Source organism: Felis catus, chromosome D2, assembly GCF_018350175.1.
Source record: "Felis catus isolate Fca126 chromosome D2, F.catus_Fca126_mat1.0, whole genome shotgun sequence".
Taxonomy (NCBI): domain Eukaryota; kingdom Metazoa; phylum Chordata; class Mammalia; order Carnivora; family Felidae; genus Felis; species Felis catus.
Window position 1 is genome coordinate 6,175,394 of NC_058378.1, and position 22,741 is coordinate 6,198,134.

General features: G+C 41.3%; 1 protein-coding gene across 5 annotated transcripts in view; it reads right to left on the reverse strand.

Moving 5' to 3' along the window:
- PRKG1 (protein kinase cGMP-dependent 1) overlaps positions 1-22,741 on the reverse strand; it is a 1,254,852-nt gene that overhangs the window by 1,075,860 nt on the left and 156,251 nt on the right. For 2 of the 5 annotated variants that reach the window (XM_023240288.2, XM_023240287.2), the window contains exon 2: positions 8,392-8,558. In XM_023240288.2, the coding sequence (XP_023096056.1) occupies positions 8,392-8,558 (167 nt within the window). Of the gene's footprint in view, positions 1-8,391; positions 8,559-9,917; positions 10,010-10,077; positions 10,289-22,741 lie in introns of those variants that run through there. The other 3 variants (XM_023240289.2, XM_023240290.2, XM_045040946.1) reach the window with 3 other exon arrangements.

The following is a 22,741-nucleotide window of genomic DNA, read 5'->3' on the forward strand; positions in this document are numbered from 1 at the left end:
AGGAGCCACACTATTTCCCTCCTTAATGTAATAAATTCAGTTCCACCATTAACAGTTTGGAAAGAAAACAGAGGACATTAGTAGAACCACAATGTGATAAGGCTATTTTTACAAAATCACACAAAGATGTAGGTAGCCTAATGAGTATTAACGAACATTATCCTTCAGGGGTGCCTGGGTGGCTCAGTTGGTTAAGCATCTGAGTTCAGCTCAGGTCTTGATCTCACGGTTTATGAGTATGAGCCCCGCATCGGGCTCTGTGCTGACAGCTTGGAGCCTGGAGCTGGCTTAGGATTCTGTGTCTCCCTCTCTCTCTGCCCCTCCCCCTGCTTGTGCTCTGTCTCTCTCTCTCCTTCAAAAATAAACAAACTTAAAAAAAGAACATCAACCTTCAGAATAAATTTTCAATAAATTATGTCCTTAAAGCATCTTGTTAATTTTTCCTGACTTGTACAACAAATGTCATTACTTTACGATGGTGCATATATATTAGCAACAAAGGGAAAAAGTATCACTCCACTTCATCACCTACCCCTGTTCGTCAAATCTGTCACTAAATGACTTGGAATTATTTCCAAATATAAAACATACCCTCGCAGAAAAAAGACAAAAAAGAAAAAAAAAATAAGCATATACAAAAATATGTACTGTCCTCTAAGGACAATTTATAAAGAATTCTTCAAATACATTGTGGAAAAAGAACACAGAAGCAAAAATAAATATATTCCCAGCTTCCTGCTTTCAAAAGGACAACTCTCATTTAGATTATAAATGTGGATCTATTCCTTGACAGATAATTCCTCTTACACCAACTTAAGTACATGCCTTCATGGACAAAAATACCACCCTCCAGGATTTCTTACAAAGATACAAAAAGCACAAACCAAGAAGATTGATATATTTGACTACAGTAAATTTAGTAACTTCTGTTCATCAGCAGATTTCACAAACGGGTAAAAATTAAAGCTATAGACTGAGAAAGATACTTTGCAATGCATGTAATCAACAGGGGTGAAAATCTGAAACTAGGTAAAGTCAACCAATCCAAAGGGAGAAACTGGCAGAAAACCACAACAGACACTTCACAAAAGAACCACAGACAGCTCACGAACATACGAACAGATGCTCAGCCGCATTAGTAACCTAGAGCGAAATAACTGGAAATAATCAGAATATAATCCTTAGCAGAAAGGACAAACAAATTGGGTTATACAGCGCAACATTGAATGGAAGCAAAAGAAATGAAGTAACAGAAAAACTCGTGTGGTATTATTAGATTTCAATCATAGGGTACAGAAACACTTCAAAGTAACCACCACATTGCGCGTAGAGGCAAGTTTGTGAGAGGAAGCCTTCAGAGGGCCAGGTGCTCAAAGACTAGCTACTAGGACACTCATTCACAAACCCACAGACCGAGAATGTGGGAGTTTAGGGAAGGGACAGAGATGCCTTATGATTCAGCCGCAGGGAATCCCTCCTCCACCCCCACGAACTTCCTCCAAGCAGGTGCCTTGGAGTCACGGCTGGAATGCCTCCCGAGATGCTGTTCTTGCCACCCCATCAACCTGCTCCTTTCACTCCCGGAGCACGTTATCAGCAGCATATTGATTCCAAAGTCTTCCCTGGAACTGGCATTTCTTTGCTCTTCAAGATTCACGAAGACTAATTCCCTTTTCAAGAGACAGCATTTTCAGTATCTAAAACATTATCCTCTCTTCCTAGACTCCCCATCTATACGTGAAACAATGTCTAAATGTATATGCTTGTGTGTATACACACACACAATTTATGTATATATAAAATATATATAAATATAAAAAATACTTTTATTTATATATTTTTATTTATATATATTTTATATATGTAAAATATATAAAATATATATATAAAAATTGTGTGTGTATACACACACGCATATACACACTATATACATATGTGTATATATATATACACACACACACATATATATACATATATATGTATATACATATACACACACACACATATATATATATATACACATGTATATATGTATGTGTGTGTGTGTGCGTGTGTGTATATATATATTGACCTGGACCTGGTCAAGTCTATCAAAGGCTTTTTTGAAGCTTGGCACTCCAAAATAAACATGATACCCCCATGCCATCTCAATATCTCGGTCCCTTGTCCTCACCGTTGACTCCATAAATGAAATAGAGTTTAATATTTTGCATTTAACACTTCCAGATTCTCTTGGCTTACGAGAACTTCTTATAAATAGACGTCTGCTTTGTTTTTTCTATAAGCAGGGCATAGGTTTGCTCTTTCACATTAACATTATAACCACGGTCCAATGAAAGAACAGTAAAAAACTTTAAGTGCATGGGTATTTCAACTATTTTAAAGATAGCTTTCAGAGGAACGAGAAAAACTCATAAGGCCAAAAGGCAACCCCTGATTTTGGGGAACAAAACTGTCTGTTTCTCATGTTAAAGTTACTGGGAGAGCTCATTCATATGAAAATGCATTCAGTTCCCTCATACTCTCAGGTAGTGTTTTGAATGCCAATGGCACGGTGAGGCTCATCATTAATGTTCAATTTTCTAAAAAATCCCTCTTTGAATGTCAGCTTTCATACATCATTTAATTATATAAAGACAGCAAGAATGTTTCAGTGGGAAAGGGGAACAGCGCTTGAAGTATCATCAAGTTATGTGAGGTAACTTTGAAGGGTGGCCGGCAAGATGGTTCGTGTCCACACTGAAGCATCAGCAGTGTTAGACATCAGCCGAACACGCAGAACCTGGTTACCAACCCACGGAGAAAACAGGTGACCCCATGACTTGGTCTTCAGAAGGAAAAAGGGCAATCTTGGTACAGTGAGAACAGAAAGGGGAGGCTAGCTCCTGAGTGTTGATGTCAACAGTCAAATATCACTTAGCATCCGTGTACAAAGGTCATATTAAAAGTGTGCAAAGAGCTTCTTTAAAAAGCCTGTGTGAAAAAAAAGATCAATGCTTTTCATTACATGCAGAAAAAATAGGTCCTTCAAGGTGCACGGCGGAGGTGAGTCACAAACAAGTAAGGACACAGAGGTGGGCCAAGATTCAGCCAAGTCGCAGCTGCTCTTTCAATAAGGAAGAGGAAACAGTAAGAGGAGAGGGCTGAATGGTCGAAGATCAATGGAGAGGTCAATAAGCAGTCCAATGTTCAAAGGGGGCAGAGAGGCCTAAGAGATATTCATAGAAAACATCTGGGTTATTCTCCTCTGGAACTATTGCCATTCAAGTTCTAGTCTTTCCTTGAAAATAATCAAACCATATATATATTTTTTTACCCTATGGTTTAATGCTGTGCATCTTCTATGGGCTTTTCAAAGTGGGATAATAATACATAATACATAATAAATATGTCACACGAGTACTCCTAATCCGTACTTGGAAAGTTAACATTGCCCAGTCATCACGCATGGGCGACGCCAGAGCAGATGGCCCAGGTTTGCACCTCAAAAGACTGATTGTAAGATCCTGGCCAATTCATTCAGCTGGCCTATCATCAGGTCTTTTAGCTATTAACATGCAGATAATATAATACCTACTTCCTAAGGGGTACTATGAAGATTAAAATTTAATACCTATAAAATGATTGAACGGTACCTGTTGTTTATACGTAGTTGATAAAAAGCTATCATCATTAAAGAATGGATAATTTCATAGCCTCATACAAGAATGGATAATTTCATTAAAAAGTTTAACTTAAACCACATAACCCATAAAAGAATGGATAATTTCATTAAAAAGTTTAACTTAAAATAGCCAAGGCTCAAAGAACACTAAATACATAACTTGCTGCTTTTTAGAAAATGAAATATAATCTACCTGCTCCCACAATGAAATATCACAGAAAACATGCAGAACCAGTATCGCTAAGCAAATCAGCCACTTTGATGGATACAAATTCAACACTTTTCAATGTGAAAATATTCGATTCGGTTCACAGAAAAGATGTTTTAATCACATCACCATCAGAAGTCACTAAATCAGACTATGTTTTGTGTTGGATGAATAGAAGGCTAAAATGTATCTTTATGATAAGAAAAGGCAAGGCAAGAACGTAAGGACAGTTTCAAATTTCACATCATAATTAAGGCCAATGTCTGTTTAAGAAAATAAACTGTATTCAAGTACTTGATAAGACTCATTTACACAGTTGAAAACGTAATTAAAATGTAAAGAGAGCCTTAGCAATGTAACCTACTTAAACTGCTGTCTTCAGAAACGAACTCCAAACAATTCTGATCAAAACTTGAAACTGAAACTTCTCTAAGCCAGCAATTTTAAGTATCTGAAAGTCACACGACTCCTTTTGCTTGAAAATACATGATAATATATTTACACTACCCCCAGATGATTTTTCCCCAGTCATCCTAATTAGTGAAGTCTTACCATATGACTATTCTCTTTTGCTAAAACGATGAGAAATTCTGGCATTTAGGTGTGCAATCATACTTGGGACCCTGCCCAGCTAAAATAAAAATCACTTAAGGCACATGTTAAACCGCATTACACAAAGAAGCTTCATTTAAGTAAAGAGAGACAGAGAAAATTGGACTGATATTCCATGTAAACTCCCTGGGTGTTTTTCTGAACGTCTGGATAATAAGCAAGTTTGTGAATGATCCTGCAAAGCCCACTCACCCATTGTTGCCATGGCATACTCTTTATGAATATTAATGTTTGCAGATGAAAAAAATCCATCTATATCAAGAACATTGCTATCTAAATTTTGAGAAGATTAAATACGCTGATAAAAAAACTAATTAAACAATGAAACATTTCTTCAATTAAAACTTATAAAAATTCAAATGATGTTTTCTTTTTTTAATTTGAAATTATTTTGACACAAGGATATTAGCACGAGATCAGCCAAAGTTACATGGAACTGGTTAGAATCACAGCTTGGGGACAGATCGGCCTCATTTTATAAGATTATCGTCATTTTACTAAGTTTAAACTGAAGTATATCAAGAGAATCACTGCAGAATCTGTGACTCTGAATATTTATATACTATTTAAAACCCTGTTTTAAAAAAGATAATTAAGATAGCTTGTTATTTAGTCAATCCAGAAGTAAAAGGAAGATAAATAAAATTTATTAAAATTAGCTTGTAGCAATGGAGGAAAGATGAGTATCTTTACCTTTACCTAGGAAAGGCTGCCATCGGTATTTCTTCATTTTGTCATAAATATGTTTGCGTGTATGGTTATGCGTGTGTGTGTGTGTGTGTGCACAAAATTTTCATTTTCCTATTTCATATCTCCTTATCATGTATCATAAGATGGACTGACTACACCTCACTATTTAAGTATGAGTTGTACAACATAGTATTTAAATTAGGGCATATCAAGGAGAAGAGTAAATATTACCCAAGGACTTTGTACTCTTTTGGGGGGAAAGTGTCAGTGGATTTTCAGTTATACTCAGAATCTTTACCTCACGGTAGGTGGAGCTATGACCTTGTTGCTGTCTTTATTTGGAGCTCAAGCATGGTTTGAGGAGATGCACACAGAGGCAGAGTTGACAACGAGTGGACCTGGGATGGTGAATTTAATGTGTCAACTTGCTAGGTCATGATCACCAGATACTATTGGTCCAATATCATCCTAGATCCTTCTGGGAAGGAAGTTAAAGTTAGCACATAAATCCATAGACTGTAAGCCACAGATGACCTTCCTAATGTTGGTGGGCTTCATCCAATCAGTTGAAGGCCTCAACAGAAAAAAGACTGACCTCCACTGAAGAAGGAATTCTGCCAGCAGTCGGCCTTCAGATTTGAATTGTAGCATCAACTCTTTCCTAGATCTCCAGCCTGCTCACCTTACTGTGTAGATTTTGGGTTTCCCAGTACCCACAGTTACATGATCAAATTCCTTAAAATAAATACCTACCCATCGATATCTATCTATCTACCTATCTAACTATTTATCTATCCATCAATATCTATCTACCTACCTACCTACCTACCTACCTACCTACCTACCTATCTATTGGCTCTGTTTCTCTGGAGAACCCTAACACATAGCCCTACAGTCAAAAGCTCTGAATCCAGATTACCGTGGTTCAATCCTAATTCTACTATGAGCTAGTTGGGAGACCCAGGCAAATTACTTAACCTCATTGGGCCTCTGTCTCTTCATCTATAAAGAAAAATAATAAATATTGCCCCTTACTTCATAGGATTGTTTTGAAGATTAAATAAATTTTATACATGGAGTGTGTTTGCAAAAGCATGCTCCGTATGTTGGGCATTGCTCTAAGCACTAAATAAACATCAACTATGATTTCTAAGCTTCTTCTAACATAGCTAGTGAGTGGACTTGCAGTTAGTCTTAGAAAACAGAATAGTATGCATAAACAATATTTTTTTTAGAAAAATTTGCAAGGTTGTGCGGAAACCTATTTTCATAAGAGATACTCAACATAAAGGAGAAGTGAACACACAGGTTTTCAAAATATCCATTTCTTGAATGGATTTTCAATAATTAGCATTTGCAAAAGGCTGAAGTATATACCTCGCTTTACCACAATAGGTATGTTCTTACAAACGTGCCTGACAATGAATTAACTGAAAAATCAACTATGAAACCACTGATATACTGTAATCTAAGAAATGCTTTAACTTGGTTTGTAATTGTTAGCACTCCTTAACACATCCCTCTGTATTTATAGGTTACGCTCGGCCTCGATATATTTCTCGCCTCTTTCTCATCCATTTTGCTCACTACCCACATACGCTCTCGCCCTATAATTTTATCTCCTTCCCCTGCAATTGTCTGGCAAGTGAATACTGTTTGTGTTTTTGTTTACTGGGTCTTGCTTTTATCCAGAAGAAAGCCTAGCTGAACATTTATGTCTTTTTGGCCTGGGGAGAAACTTTAGAACACTGACACAAAAGCCGAACACTTCCAGAGGAAAAAAAAAAAAAAAAAAGACAGAAATTATGAGTTAAAAGTTGAATGCCTAATATATGTCAAAAAAAGATTACAAAGGAAAATTAAAAGGTGAATGACATATGCAGGAAGAACATTTCTTATATACTGTCAGGTATTTGATGGAAATAATACCACTCACTGCCATTTTTTAACATTTTACACTGTACATTACACATTTTTTACTCAGACTGTTTCATGTTAACTTCATAACAATCTTGTAAAGACAGAAAAAGCAGGACATTCCAATATCAGCATCAAGGACAATTTGGGCCAGATAATTCTTTGCTGTGGGCGCCTGCCTGGCAAAGCGGAGTTCCTGGTTTTTACCCACAAGATGCCAGAGCCTCTCCCCCCAACCCCGACCCGTCCCCATTGCAACTGTGACAACCAAAACTGTCCCGAGGCATTGTCAAATGTCCTGTGGAGGGACAGAATCATCATCAGTTGAGAACCACTGTAAGAAACAAGTAGTGCCTTTTTTTAAAATATATAAATGAGGTTAAACTCAGAGAAGTGATGTCACTTGCCCAAATAACGCCCCTTCTCTTAACAACCTATAAACTTGACAATTCTAGGAGATTGCCATGAATGCTTTGGTCAAAACACCAATCACCACCTGTAAACTGACTGCGATTTCTGTATGGCCACTCTGTGATCTTATAGGCACCTCTGAATTCACTTTCTCCTTTGCTGGTCTGGTCATGACCTCAGGCTTTTGTTCCCCCCCCGCCCCCCCCCCCGAAAGAAAACATGGCATTATAAGCTCCAAGCTAGAAATAAACAACACGAAAATCTGTCTGGGCATAAAATAAATTTGTATGGTGCCTCCCTCAATTGTTTTTTTCCCAAAACGGTTTCTATCTTCATTTGCGCAACATCTATGGAACAATCTATCACTCTTATTAATTAGGCAGCTAACAGGCCATCTGACCAGTCTGATTTATCTCTTTCACACACATATAAAATGCTGAAAACACTCTCTTTTTATAGAAGCACAATAGCAGGAAACCCAGTCATATCCTGAAAATGAAAAGTACAGTTGACACTTTGATTATCTGACCAAGAATACTTCCCGACGGTCCCAAGTTTCTCTGGAAGCTTCGTGAGCTTGCTCAACGACCTGACAGTGTGCAGACTTACACAGCACAGTAAACAGCGTTTCCTTCCTTCACACTGTCACCCTTTCCCCTGGTCTAAAAAATATCCTCGACTCTCAGATGAATATTCTCAACACAAACCCTTTGTACAACTAGTCAACCACTGTATTTAAGTCGTGTCCCGCCTCTTTTCAAACTGTTTCCCAACAACAAAAGAGGGAAACATGGAACCGTCCCCTGTAATCCATGGCCTTCTGTGTGTGGGCTGACTAAGACGAAAAGGGAATATTTGAATGTCAGAGGCTCAGGGTTACGAACCATACCTTCCATGACATACACCAGTGACCCCACGTCTCCTTCTTTGATGATGCAGCTGTCTTTGCCATATTCCACTGGGTACATACAATCCACAATCTCCTGGATCTGCGACAGCTCCAAGTTCTTCATAAAGTCATTGTCAAGGATAGCTTCCTTGATGAGATCCTTGGACCTAAGGAAAGAGAGGGAAGATTTACTGGCACGTCTGACAAGCGTTTTCATAGTCTGTGAAGTTGAGCAGAGCCATAGAGTGTTCTGGCACGCTACGATGCATTTTCTTGTTAGGAATCCAATCGTATTCTGAAAGACCTAGGAACAAAGTAATTCTGCGGCAGTAGGAAAGGCGCTGAGAACATTTCCTTTAAATACACTATCATTTAATGCACATGTGACCAACCAATAAACAAACCAAAGTGTGAAATTCCATTTTGTTTCAGAATGTTCTTTAATCACGAAGATTGGGAGAAAGCCAGTAGATGAGCATTTTAAATTGAAGTTTGCAACTTAGTTTAAGAATAAATGCGAACAAGGGGCGCCCGGGGGGGCTCAGTTGGTTAAGCATCCGACTTGCGCTCAGGTCGTGATCTTGCGGGGTTCAGGGGTTCGAGCCCCGCGTCGGGCCCTGTGCTGACAGCTCAGAGCCTGGAGCCTGCTTCCGATTCTGTGTCCCCCCTCTCTCTGCCCCTCCTCTGCTCACACTCTCTTTCTCTCTCTCAAAAATAAATACACATTTAAAAACGTTTTTAAAAATAAATGTGAACAAGAGACAATAAATCTTTTTAAAAATTTTTTATGGCACACTCTTACCGCTTTCTTTACATGTTATAAAAGAACATTAGGATGTATTGTACTATACATAATTACAGTAAAAAATTATTTGCTTATTTGTATGCGATTCTTCCACTAGACTTTATGCTCCACGTGGATGGGGATCATTTTTACTTTTCTCTCTATGCCAAGGGTCAACACAAAGTTAGTTACGGTACAGGTGCTCGAGAGTAATATTTGGGTTAAAAAACTGGTAAGAATTGGACTAATTAGCCGTTTGAAACAACCGGTAGAAACGTGGTAGTTCCTCATCCATACTTAACATATTTTCAGAGAAAATCTCCTTTTTGAAGCAGTTTAGAGTGAGGTGCCCAGGAAGATAAAACTCTACTGCACAACATGTTTTTAAACACGACATGATTTAGACATGGATTAAACAGGTAGTCGGCGGGAAAGATATTTTTACAAATCCTATCATTGGAATTCAAAGTGGTCACCAGGGAAAGTGTTGCCGAACTTAACGATAGTGGTAATTTGAGTCTCTCTCTTGAATCCCTTACCAGGGATTGTGACAAAGCAACAAAAAATTTTCACGAAGAATGGTAACGGTATGGGGGAAATTCCTACCCTATATTTAGGTGAAAAAGCAGAAAACAGAATTGTTGTTAGACTAAGAGAATATTTTATGTGAGAACTTAGAGATAGGAGAATTTGGAGAATAAGGCAATTTAGAATAGAAGAAAACCAGGAGGGGTCACCTCACCTCCATCAGTATGGCCGCCATCAAAAAGGTAAGAGATAACAGATGCTGCGAGGATGTAGAGGAAAGGGAGCCCTCGTGCACGGTCAGTGGGAATGGAAATTCGTGCAGCCACTATGGAAAGCAGAATGGAGGTTTCTTACAAGATTAAAAATAGACCTACCATATGATCCAGTAATTCCACTTCTGGGAATATAACCAAAAGAAACAAAAACACTAACTTTAAAAGATTATCTGCAGCCCATGTCCATAGCAGCATTATTTACAATAGCCTAGACATGGTAACAACGGAAGCGTCTACAGATGAATGAACGAAGAATACGCAGAACGTATACATGCGCACGCGCGCGCTATGGAACATCATTCAGCCATAAAAGAGGAAATCCGACCCTTTGTGACAACCGGAATGAACTTTGAAGGCATTATGTCAAGTGACATAAGTCATAGGAAAACAAAGTACTATATGACCTCACTTACGTGTGGAATCTCATTTATGCGCGCGCACCCACGCCTGCGCGCGCACCCACGCCTGCGCGCGCACCCACGCCTGCGCGCGCACCCACGCCTGCGCGCGCACCCACGCCTGCGCGCGCACCCACGCCTGCGCGCGCACCCACGCACGCCAAACTCCTGGAAAAGAGATCGGATTTGCAGTTATCAGAGGTGGGGGACAGGAGAAGAAGGAATTGGAGGAAGGTTGTCAAAGTGCACAGAGTTGCCATTATACCTAAGTATGGGGATGGAATGGACAGCTTGATGACTACAGTGAACACTGCTGTATGATCCAGAGAGAAACTTGTTGGGGGAAATTTTTTTCATTCCTTTTTATTATATCCATAGGAAATGAGGGCTGTTAACTAAAACCTATTGTGGTAATCATTTCACAATATATATAAATTAAACCACCATGTTGTGTACCTTAAACTTACATAGTGATGATGTCAATCATTTCTTAATAAAACTGGAAAAAAATTACCAACTCAGAAGAATTTTATGTGAAGACCGTAATGTTACTTTTCAGTAAATGGTAGGTAAAAAAAGATAGTAATAGTATTAATTGCAGCAGCAGTAAAAAAAAAAGGGGGGGGGTGGGGAAGGGACATAACCGAGTATATACAGCAATGACCTGAAACAATTTTAGAAGGAAATAAACAAAATGTTGGCATTGGTTGCCTTTGGTGACAGAATTATGTTTTTCTTTCTACTTTTGTCTCTTTATAAAATTTTCTAGAATGGGGCATGCTTTTTCATATTGAAAAATCACTTTAAAGGCAGTTTATAAAAAGTCACTGTGCTATTTGGAGAAATAAAAATAATCTAACTTCATCTACTTCTCATTGAAACAATGACATATTTTTTGGCATATTCTTTTATGTCTTTTATTGGCATATTCAGTGTTACCCTTTGCAATAGATTCTTGTTCATGTGGCTGCGTTTAAATACTAATGGTAGGGATTTTCACCTAATATAGAGACAGCCAGTTGTTAAGAACTTCAGAATAGAGTATTCTAAAAGTGAGACTTTTGGGGCCCCTGGGTGGCTCAGTCAGTTAAGCGTCTGACTTCAGCCCAGGTCATAATCTCAAGGTTCGTGGGTTCAAGCCCTGCTTTGGGCTCTGTGCTGACCGCTCAGAGCCTGGAGCCTGCTTCGGATTCTGTGTCTCCCTCTCTCTCTCTGCCCCTCCCCTGCTCATGCTGTCTCTCTCTGTCTCTCAAAAATAAATAAACATTAAAACATTTTCAAGTGAGACTTTTACGTTAGTCAGGCAGGGCTTTTCAGCCGTTTATTCCAGCTTGCCAAAACTTTATGCAAAACTCTGTCCCCATCTGTGATTATAATGACATCTCCTTTCTTAATTATCTTCACCATCTCTGATGTCAGGAATGGCAACAGCACCTTCAGAGTGACTCCTGAGATCTACTGTTCTAGGATCACATTTCCCAACACCAGGACCTAGTTGATGTTCAGGAAATTAATTTAATTAAATAGTTAAATAATCTCTTTACATAAAATGCCTTTATTTTCTTTGTTTGGGTCAGAGAGTGAGGTCATCAATAGGTCCTTATTTTCTAATATCGTAACTCCTGGAGGCTATCAATCCCAAAATCCCTACCTGGGGAGCCACTGATGGCATCCTATCCTTTCGGAAACATTAATAGTGCTCCATTAAAAATCTAAGCCCTAGAGGGGCGCCTGGGTGGCGCAGTCGGTTAAGCGTCCGACTTCAGCCAGGTCACGATCTCGCGGTCCGTGAGTTCAAGCCCCGCGTCGGGCTCTGGGCTGATGGCTCGGAGCCTGGAGCCTGTTTCTGATTCTGTGTCTCCCTCTCTCTCTGCCCCTCCCCCGTTCATGCTCTGTCTCTCTCTGTCCCCAAAATAAATAAAAACGTTGGAAAAAAATTTTAAAAATCTAAGCCCTAGAAATGCCACCAGCTTCGAAGGAGAGCCCTATTCTCCCCAAAATAATTATCTCAATCCAAGGATGGGTGAAGAAAGCATTTCTCTTTTCTCTTAAGTAGGACTATTACCCTGTTTTGTGAAGACTTCAGAAATGGTGAAACCCTGAGGTCTAATGCAATCCCTTAGAATTACCCAGATTTTCCAAATGTTGACCACAAAGTCAGTGGGGGGAGGGGAACCTCAGGCTGCTGTCGCTTCTCAGATTTCTTTTGAAATGGAGGACGTCCGATCTCAAGTCTCTGAAGAAACAAAAACTGGGGGTCGTCACGTATGTGTTTGTGTCACTTCAAAACACACTGAGAAATAGGGGACCTGTGTCCTACCTGTCCTTTCACACAAGTACCGTCCAATGAAACGCCTGTCCCTGAAACGTCACCAACAATCCATCTCATGCCTCTGTGTGGCGTAACCCGGAGATGTTCTTGTTGGGGAGCAATCGTGAACGCCCTGCCCCTTCATAGAAGTCTCCCTTAAGTCCTTTCCCACCAAGGGCTTGAGCCACTGGGTCAATTCTTCGTCTCCCTTTGCTCCAACCTTATGGACTAGAATCGATCACAGCCTCCACCTCAGTCTCCTGTGACTCCTTCTCTTTCCTTGAGACACAGTCTAAGACACTCGCTGTACCTAAAATATGATGCTGCACGCGATGCCAGCGAGCTTGGTGATCAGTCTGGGAGCTGAGGAAAGCGGCTATCACAAGTTCCAGAAGGCGGCTATCTGCTCTCGCTCAGAGTACATATTTTAACAACAGGCTGCACGAATTCAGCAGCCTGACCTGGGGACTGTAAGAAGCAAACACAAAGATCTTGATGTTTGATCCTTCCTGTCTGCTTCTGTGTATAAACAATCCATTAACATTGTTTTTCTTCCGTGCTCCAAATGTGTGGCTTTGGAAATACAAACACCATAAAAGGAACTTGGTTATTTTGAGCTCACCCTATTGATTCGTCATCATCAAACTGTCAGCCTCTGAAATATTGGCTATATATAAATGGTGTGCTGGTAAACACCCCCTCTCCATAGGGGGGGTAAAAAAAAAAAAAGCTTTGGTTTGTAGCATTTGCCAATTTCCATGGTATAAATACTCCCACCATAGCCAATTTCAAGCCAATTTCAAGTCTACTAATGTAAAGTCAACCTGCTTGCAAAATTCCTGAAAATTTAACAAGCAGTTCCTATATGAGCCAGTTAAGAGTTGGCTCCAGCAAATTGCTGGATATAGATTATTTTTCTAACACCCTCAGAATTTAATGTGCCTTAATTTATAAGTGCTGAAACCAACATGATAATCCTTTCCTTCTCTAAAAATTTCATTAGGTGACATAATACCCCCAGATCATTTAAATGCCAGGATTTCCAGTCTTGAATCTTCCCCACTTTCAGGTTTTAGAAAATGACTTGGAAAACCCACTTCCCCTTCTACTTCTGCAGAGAAAGTTCTTGAACAGACGCAAATAGTTGATAGAAATAATCTTCCTACACAAGCTTTAGTAAAAACGGGCAATTCTAGCCAAGTGTCGGAAAATACACACCTACTTCTCTAACAAAGAGGCCGGCATTATTCACTATTAATAAACAGAGCCTCATGAGTTTTCTCAACATTAAACCAAAGGCTATTCTACACCGTGGTTATTGTGTCTTGCAGTATCGACACAGGGCTAGCGTTATTTCAAAGAGCAGGGAAGGCTGTTCAGACTGGGGCGTCACGAAGGCTTCTCTGAACCGAGGACTCCATGACAATAGGATCCAACCACGGGAAGATTGTGCAGACGACTATTCTAACTGAAAGGAAAAACACACACAAAGGCGCAGAGGTTGGAATGAGCTCAATCTGTCCAGAGGCCCGAAAGGACACCTCTGTGACTGAAGGACAGAGCGAACAAGAAGCCAAGGGCCAGGAGAACGAGATTACAAAGGCAGGCAGGAGGCAGGTCTCCTAGGGTCTGGAACGTGGTGATGACATTGCAGTGTTTTCTAAAGCTACAGGGACGCAGGGCAGGAATGGAAGAGAGATGATTGACGGGCGGTGGATCAGACATAAAACAGAAATAATACAAATGTACTTTAAGCTGTTTCTGAGTTCACGGAGGTTTTCTGCCATGTACTTCATCGATTAACGGAGGCCAGAACTGTAACTTACGACTATGTTAATAGGGAATTCTTATAGTTAAAGCTCGTGGGAACCCCTGTCTCAGAAGTCCTACATTTCCTTGGACTTTCAATCACTGACGCTTGGGCCATCGCATTTTGGGAAAGAAAGAGGTCTCATGTCCAATTTCAGGCTGTCTTCAGAGGCCTAGAATTTACTCTCCACTCAAAGCATCTCTTTCGTTTTGCCCTGAACACACACCAGGCAATAGCAAATATGGCCAGGAGGGCCGGGCCCAGAAACGTGAGAATTATCACCCGGTCCCTCCATTTCAAAGACTTCCAGGCACTTTAAAAAACAGTTAAAGGGGGCGCCTGGGTGGCTCAGTCCGTTAAGCGGCCGACTTCAGCTCAGGCCATGATCTCATGGTCTGTGAGTTCGAGCCCCGCGTCGGGCTCTGGGCTGACCGCTCAGAGCCTGGAGCCTGTTTCAGATTCTGTGTCTCCCTCTCTCTCTGACCCTCCCCCGTTCATGCTCTGTCTCTCTCTGTCTCAAAAATAAATAAACGTTAAAAAAAAATTAAAAAAAAAACAGTCAAAGCTATTAAATTATTACTATGAGTGAAAATCAGCCAAAATGGTTTTAAAAGTGTAAAGTGTCTATAATCAGCTTTTTGACTACAAAAGCACAAACGGGACTCTGTCCTTTTAGCTCTCGATGGTCAGCTGTAGGCTCCCAAGTCAGAAGAAGCAGTAAATGCAGTTTCAAAGCCGCCCTTACCTGCAGTATAGTCTGCAGAGGGGGCACCTGAGAAGTCTAATCGGAAGTAAATGGACGGTTTACTCACATAAAGTCATTACAAAGCCCCTTAAGAGTTTCCAATCCCAGGAGTCACCTCGACAAGGTAACTCCATTCATCTGCTGTGAACTATCCAGGTAATTACCTACAAGCAAGAGACACTCTTGGACTCCCGCTCTTGCTGCCCCAACAAGTTACAATTCTATCAACAGTGGGTCCTATCTCTGGTCCAACAGCTTTCCTGCATGAGCTTTGCAGGTCTAAGCTGGCTGAGAGCTAAGAAATATCCATCAGCCCACATTGCTTAAAGACAGAATTCAATCCCGCAAAGCTACTGACCAATTTAGATATTTCCTCACAACTGAAAATCGGTTTTCAACAAGTTTCAGCCTGTATTTTCACATCAGCCAACTCTGCCGTGGCCATCTTGCTCTTGTAGCAGAAACGGTCATGAAGAGATCAAAACTATTTGCGGCATTTGGACCTAAAATCCACACACGGGATAGCTGGGCCAAAATACATGGGAGCAACATAGTTCTTGCTGACCACTGACAGTAATCTTTTCTCAATCACCTGCATTGCAAATCATTTCCAGTTGCCATTTCCCTTCTAAAAACTATCCTGTAGTTCTAACACAGATGAGAGTCTAAATGAAATTGAGATATTATAACTCTAAAGAAAAAAAAAATGCTTGGGGCAAGAAGATGGTTCACCCACAAGACCTATGCGCTCGAAAATCACTCAAGCCTCCTCGTTTTTAACTAATGCTCTGTACTTATTCAAATTGACAACAATATGAAGTCGCTCTCGAAATCACCACTTCAATGCAAACAGATGGAGCAGACTTGTGCTAATTAAAAGAAAAGGAAATTATTGTTCTTTGTACGTGTTCACCAACTTCCAACAAGTCAATGTTAAAGTCTTCGCCCAACTATTCAAGTCATTCAGTGCTCTGGAGATACATTTTACAGCGACTTCATACTAGTGAGCCTGACTTAAAATAGAACAGTCTCCAAAAGGGCCCAGATCAAACGCTCATCCTCCGAGTTTCTCTTTCGTACCACGGAAGTAGAACTGTGGGGTTTCACAGAAGCTCCATAAAGCGCTTTCCGTGAGAATCAAGAAGACCGTACGCGTTACATTACAGAATGGAAGAACCACGTGGCCTCGTCTATTATGAATGAATTCTATTTTCAAAGTTTAGCTATCTAAACTGAAAAACAGAGCAACGATTAGGGAGAAAACACGTGGCATATATTTATACGTCCAATCGCAATTCAACACCGTCAAACAACCGTTCCTCTCTCAAAACCCTCCAGCAATGGCGATCCCTTAGAGTTCACTCGTTTCCAAGAAGGTCAACACGATCACACCAGGAACATCCAGCAAGGTGCCTCGCCACCCCGGGTGATCCTGCCTACGGGTGCCACAATGCTCTGTGTAGCTCTTGAAAACCTAGTACCTCAAGTTATGACTGTGTGTTCTCCACGGCCGTTTCGGTAAGTTCAAGGGCATGATGTTGAAGTTAATCATCAAAGAAACCATTTTGGAAAAACTTCCTGCTGTTCAGGTGCTTCTCAGGTGAAGCTCTGGGATATGCTGCATTCTACTGTCAATTACCTAACATTTGTTTGAATTCAGCAGCAGGAAAATAACATGTTTCTCTATAAACCCTCCACCCGCCAAATATGTGTACTTTCTATTGGCTCAAAATTAGGTCTTGGGCCATTCATGACTTCCTCTGGTGCTGCTTCCAGAAAACGAGAGCCCAAGTTGGCCTTGTAACAGTGACCCTCGGGTCTTGAGGAACAGGTCATCTGTTTTGATAAACTTGGTTCAACTGCATCTCCAAACAGCTTCGCTTGCATTGGGCTTTAATCCATGAGACACACTGAGTCGGCTTAAAGGGAGATGACATACATATATATATATTTTTTTTGAGAAATTCTTTTTTTAATAAACTTAATTTTAAAATAAATTTTAAATTTAATAAATTTAAAAACCAAACAATTATGCTCCTAGTTGTGAAAGCTCGGTGGTTTCCAAGCTTCTCAACCAGAGTGGAAAAGATTAACCAGTGGTGACAACATGAGATCACAGTAGTAGGTAGACTACGACTGCTGCTGCTGCTACAACCACTATTTATCTGGTTAATCCATGTCCCTTAGCAAGGAGCCTTATGTCACTTCAGTTCCACAACGACTTACTGAATTTGCCACGGTGGAGCTGAGGCTCAGAGCAGCTGTATAACCAGCCCAATGTCCCCCAACTAGTACATGACAGGTAAGAGTCAGGATTTTTTTTTAAGTTTATTTGCGAGAGAGAGAGAGTGCACACACGCGCACATGAGGGGAGGAAGGGCAGAGAGAGAATCCCAAGCATGTTCTGCACTGTCAGCACAGAGCCTGATGTGGGGCTTGCACTCACGAACCATCAGATCATGACCTGAGCCACAACCAAGATTCGGAGGCTTAGCCCACTGAGCCCCCTCCCCAGGCATCCCAATAGGCATCAGGATTTAAAGACAAACCCATGGGACTCCTAAGCCTCGCTCTACTAAACTGTGTGGGTTACAAGCCCACGACACAAAATTGTGTTGACAATGTGAATAAATTATCCCAATTATGAAATCCAAAAGCAAACATTCTTCCCATTTATCTCTACTTCTGCAAAAGTTAAGAATGCTACGGTTGGATAATATGACCTTTTATCTGCAGAGAGCACTGCACGCTTTCAAAACAATTCCCCATCTAACATTTCATCCTATTATTGCCACAAACCTGTGAAGTAGGTAGAACAGATGTTACTATTATCCCTATGTGGCAGATAAGAAAACAGAGGCTCAAAGGGGCTAGACGCCTGCCAAGTCCGTGTTGGAGATTAAAGGAGAACTCAGGGCAACTGACTTGCAGCCTGAAATCAACATGTTTCAGACCTTCCTTCATTACACGCACATTCACATTCTTTCTGCCTCTCTTTCTACATCTTTGATTCTCTCTGTGCCTGTCTCTCTTTCTCGTGCCTTCAGCCATTGGGCAAAGACTCAATAAATCCACTGCCCCAGCATCGGCAGGGAACTGCGGCCATTTGACAAGAATACTATAGTTTAAAGAACTCTGTGATGGTTCATTCAGAGAGATTTCCGCTCTGATCCAATTCATTCTCTACATTTGCGAAGCGTGACTATGTCTTGTGGCTTTCATAGGGAGATAACCTCTAATACAAAACCACCTCTTGAATTCGACAATCGAATTCAACTCACTTGCTTTCTGTTTTGTTTTTATTGTCTTAAATTGTTTTGAGAGACAGAGAGAGTGAGTGGGGAGAGCCAGAGAGAGAGGGAGAGAGGGAATCTCCAGCAGACTCCATGCTCTGCACAGAGCCCAAGATGGGAGTTCAGACCCACGAACCGTGAGATCATGACCTGAGCCAAAACCAAGAGCTGGATGCTTCAACTGACTGAGCCACCCAGGTACCCCGAACTCAACTCATTTTACTCCAGGGTGTTCAAACATCTGTTCTGAGCACACCCCTTTTCCCTCTCCCTCCTTTCCTTCCTAAAAGCCTGCCTCAGTTGGACTTCGTATACAAATACGAAGGGGAAAGAGAGTGTGCAAAAGTTTCCTCTTAATGAATATGACATGTTAAACATTAAATGCTTTCCAGAGACGTATTTTACGGTAGAAATCTAATATGGAGAATTTACAAACCTAGCAAAACCTGTTAATACAATGGTTTCTGTGCTCTAATTTGATAAGGTGGCTATCTTAAATTTTGGTCAAAGAAGTCAATGTAGGGAGGAAGGGAAGGAGGGAGATCAATGTGATTTTGTCACTTGAATCCACTATCTATCACCCTGTAACACGCTGTCCTTTAAAAGTTTGTCCCTTTCAGTGGCAAACAGTGAATATTTATTATATTTCCAATGCAACAATTCTAGGTTCAAATTCTGCCACTGCAGGTAAATACAGATAATAGTGATTGATGGGTTTGAAACGCAACCGTAATTATCCACCAAATGATTGAAAAAGTGACCTAGAGTAGCTGCTGACATGAGCACAGTATTTATGGAACGAAGTCGTGCCTACAAATCTGAAAGCCATTCCCAAAAACGTGTCCCTTGTGAAATAAGGTCACAGTCATCAGTGAGTGAAGGACAAGAGGAAAGAGGGAAACCATAAAGAAATCTAGGCAGGCCATGAAGCCAAGGGGGTTGAGCATAATAAATAAATACAGAAGACAGAGGGCTGATAACACAAAGTACACCGGAATTGCAGACCATACATTTGTAGGCACCTGATCTCAAAGTGTCTGAAGGATTCCAGCCAGTCGAAGGGGGACTTGAGGGTTTTGCCAGGCCAAGGTTCCAAAAGTCTGAAACAGGCCATAGAAGGGAGGGGAGCCGGCGGCTGAGCATCTGGGGCACTGAGTAAAAGTGGGTCTGGACATACATATCTAAATGAATTAACCCAAAGGGCAGAACTGAGCCTGAAATGTTGACCCCCGAACCCGAGGCAGCTAGATGGAACAACACGGATTTGGGGGGCAGGCGGGATGAAGGGCTTGCACAATATTCCTGGGGTGGGGGTTGCCAAGATTTCAAGGGACTCCTTTATGGAGACGTTGGGTTATGATGTACCCCCAGCTGGGAATGTGCCACCAAAGAGGAAGGAACTGCTGGACAGACCCTCTGCATACAGTACCTCCCACTTTCTACTTTTTTGTCAGTCTCTGGAACGAGAGGAACACGAACTGGACAAAGGGATGTGAAGAAGGGGAGGTCAGCCATGAGGACACTAACTCTCCTTGTGGGTAGAGTTCAGATACAGGCAGAACTGCCAAGAAGAACTTCCTCGGGGTATATTTACTCGAGGTGTTTTAGACATGTCGTCTCACCTCATCCTCCCAATAAAAACTTCCAGAAACAGATCAGTTGCACAACTTAGTAAAACGGTTGACAGAACATTGCACTTTGACCCCACGGCCCTTCTTTAAGACCCCAGGTTTCTCAGGGAGTCTTAGACATGGTCTGCAAGGCACCTGACCATTAGATTCGTTCGTTCGTTCGTTTGCTCATTCATTTATTCATTCATCCACCAAGCATGTCTTCAGTGCCTCACACGTGACACTGGGGGCCCAGGGATGAGTGAAATAAGGTCTTTGTCTTCTCAGAGCTGTGATTCTGGTCGTAGAGGGAAGACAACACAGAGGTAAATAAATAACAGAGTTGAAAGAGAAAAAGTGGAAGCTTACAAAACGGGTCCCGAATGCAAACTAAAGAGGAACACCTATTCGGGGTCTGAAACAGAGACCTTTCTAGAAATGGAACACTTAGGCTAAGGTTTAAGGATAAGATGCACCAAACACAGGAGGAGGGCGCTCACGGCAAGAGGAACAGACTGTTTTCAGACTCCAGTTTGGAGAAGGTAGTTAGAGCCTTTTGAGCAGGAGAAAGGAGGGCTGGAGGTGAAATTGGGGGACTTAAGCAGGGCTGGTTTAGACGGGAGCCTGAAGACTGGAGGAAAAGAACTCGAGGCTTCGTCAAATGAAAAGCTACTAACAGTGAAACGAGGTTAGCGAGTGACACGGCCTGATTTATAGTTTTAAGAGATCACTTAGGGTTGCAGGGAATGAAAGGAGACAGGTGCAAGTGGGAGAAGGGAAGGAGAGCCCCGGAAAGTGCCACTGCGGTATTTTCAAACAAGACAAGAGTGACGACTCAGCTTAGGAAGGTGACGGCAGAGATGGCCAGAAATGTAAGTTAAACTCGAAGTATATTTTCCAGGTAGAAGCTCTGAGACTTCACGTAGGATTACATGAGGGGAAAGGTAGTATTTTGTTAAAATACTACCCAAAGCACTCTACAGATTCAGTGCAATCCCTAGCAAAATACCAACAGCATTTTCCCCAGAACTGGAACAAATGATACTAAAATTTGTATGGAAGCACCAAAGACCTCAAAGAGCCAAAGCAATCTTGAGAAATTAGAACAAAGCTGGAGGCATCCCAATCCCAGGTTTCAAGACACACTACAAAGATGTAGTCCTCAAAGTAACGGAGTCTTGGCACAAACACAGACACGTAGGTCACCAGAGCAAAACAGAGAATGCGAAAGGAAAGCCACGCTTATAGGGGCAATTAATCTGTGACAAAGGAGGCAAGATTACACAATGAGGAAAAAACAGTTGCTTCAACAAACGGAGCCGGGAAAAAAGTGGACGGTGACATGCGAAAGAATGAAACCAGACGGGTGTCTTACACCGGACACAAAAATAAACTCAAAATGGATGAAAGACCCAAATATGAGACCTGAAACCATAAAACTCCTAGAAGAGAATATAGGCAGTAATCACTTTGATGTCGGCTGTAGCAACATTTAAAAAAAATTTTTTTTTCACGTTTATTTATTATTGAGAGATGGAGAGAGACAGAGCATGAGTGGGGAGAGGCAGAGAGAGAGGAGGAGACACAGAACCCAAAGCAGGCTCCAGGCGCTGAGCTGTCAGCATAGAGCCCGACGTGGGACTCAAACTCACAAACCACGAGATCATGACCTGAGTCGAAGTCGGACGCTTAACCGACTGAGCCACCCAGGCGCCCCAAAACATTTTTATATGTACGTCTCCCGAGCAATGGAAGCTAAAGCAAAAATAAACTATTAGGACTACATCAAAATAAAAATCCTCTGCACAGCAAAGGAAATCATCAACAAAATGAAAAGGCGACCTACTGAATGGGAGAAGATAATTGTAAATGATACATCTGACAAAGGGTTAGTATCCAAAATATATAAAGAACTCATACAGACAGCTCAGCACCAAATAATAATAGCAATAATAATAATAGTCCAATTAAAAATGGGCAGATGACCTGAACAGACATTTCTCCAAAGAAGACACATGGATGGCCAAGAGACACATGAAAAGATGCTCAACATCACTCATCATCTGCGAGTGCTGATCAAAACCATGAGATATCACCTCACATCTCTTCGAATGACTAGAATCAAAATGAAAAGAAATAACAAGTGTTGGTGAGGATGTGGGGAAAAAAACGAACCCTCATGCACTGCTGGTGGGAATGCAAACTGGTACAGCGACTGTGGAAAGCAGTACGGAGGTTCCTCAAGAAATTGAAAATAGAAATACCACAGTATCCAGTAAATCCACTGCTTGGTATTTACTCAAAGAAAATGAAAACATTAATTCAGAAAGACATAGCGGCGCGCCTGGGTGGCTCAGTCGGTTAAGCGCCAGACTTTCGGCTCAGGTCATGATCTCACGGCTCGTGGGTTCGAACCCCATGTCGGGCTCTGTGCTGACAGCTCGGAGCCTGGAGCCTGCTTTGGATTCTGTGTCTCCCTCTCTCCCTGCCCCTCCCCCGCTTGTGCTTTGTCTCTCTCTCTCTCTCTCTCAAAAATAAACACTGAAAAAAAGACATATGCACCCCTATGTTTACTGTAGCATCATTTACAACAGTC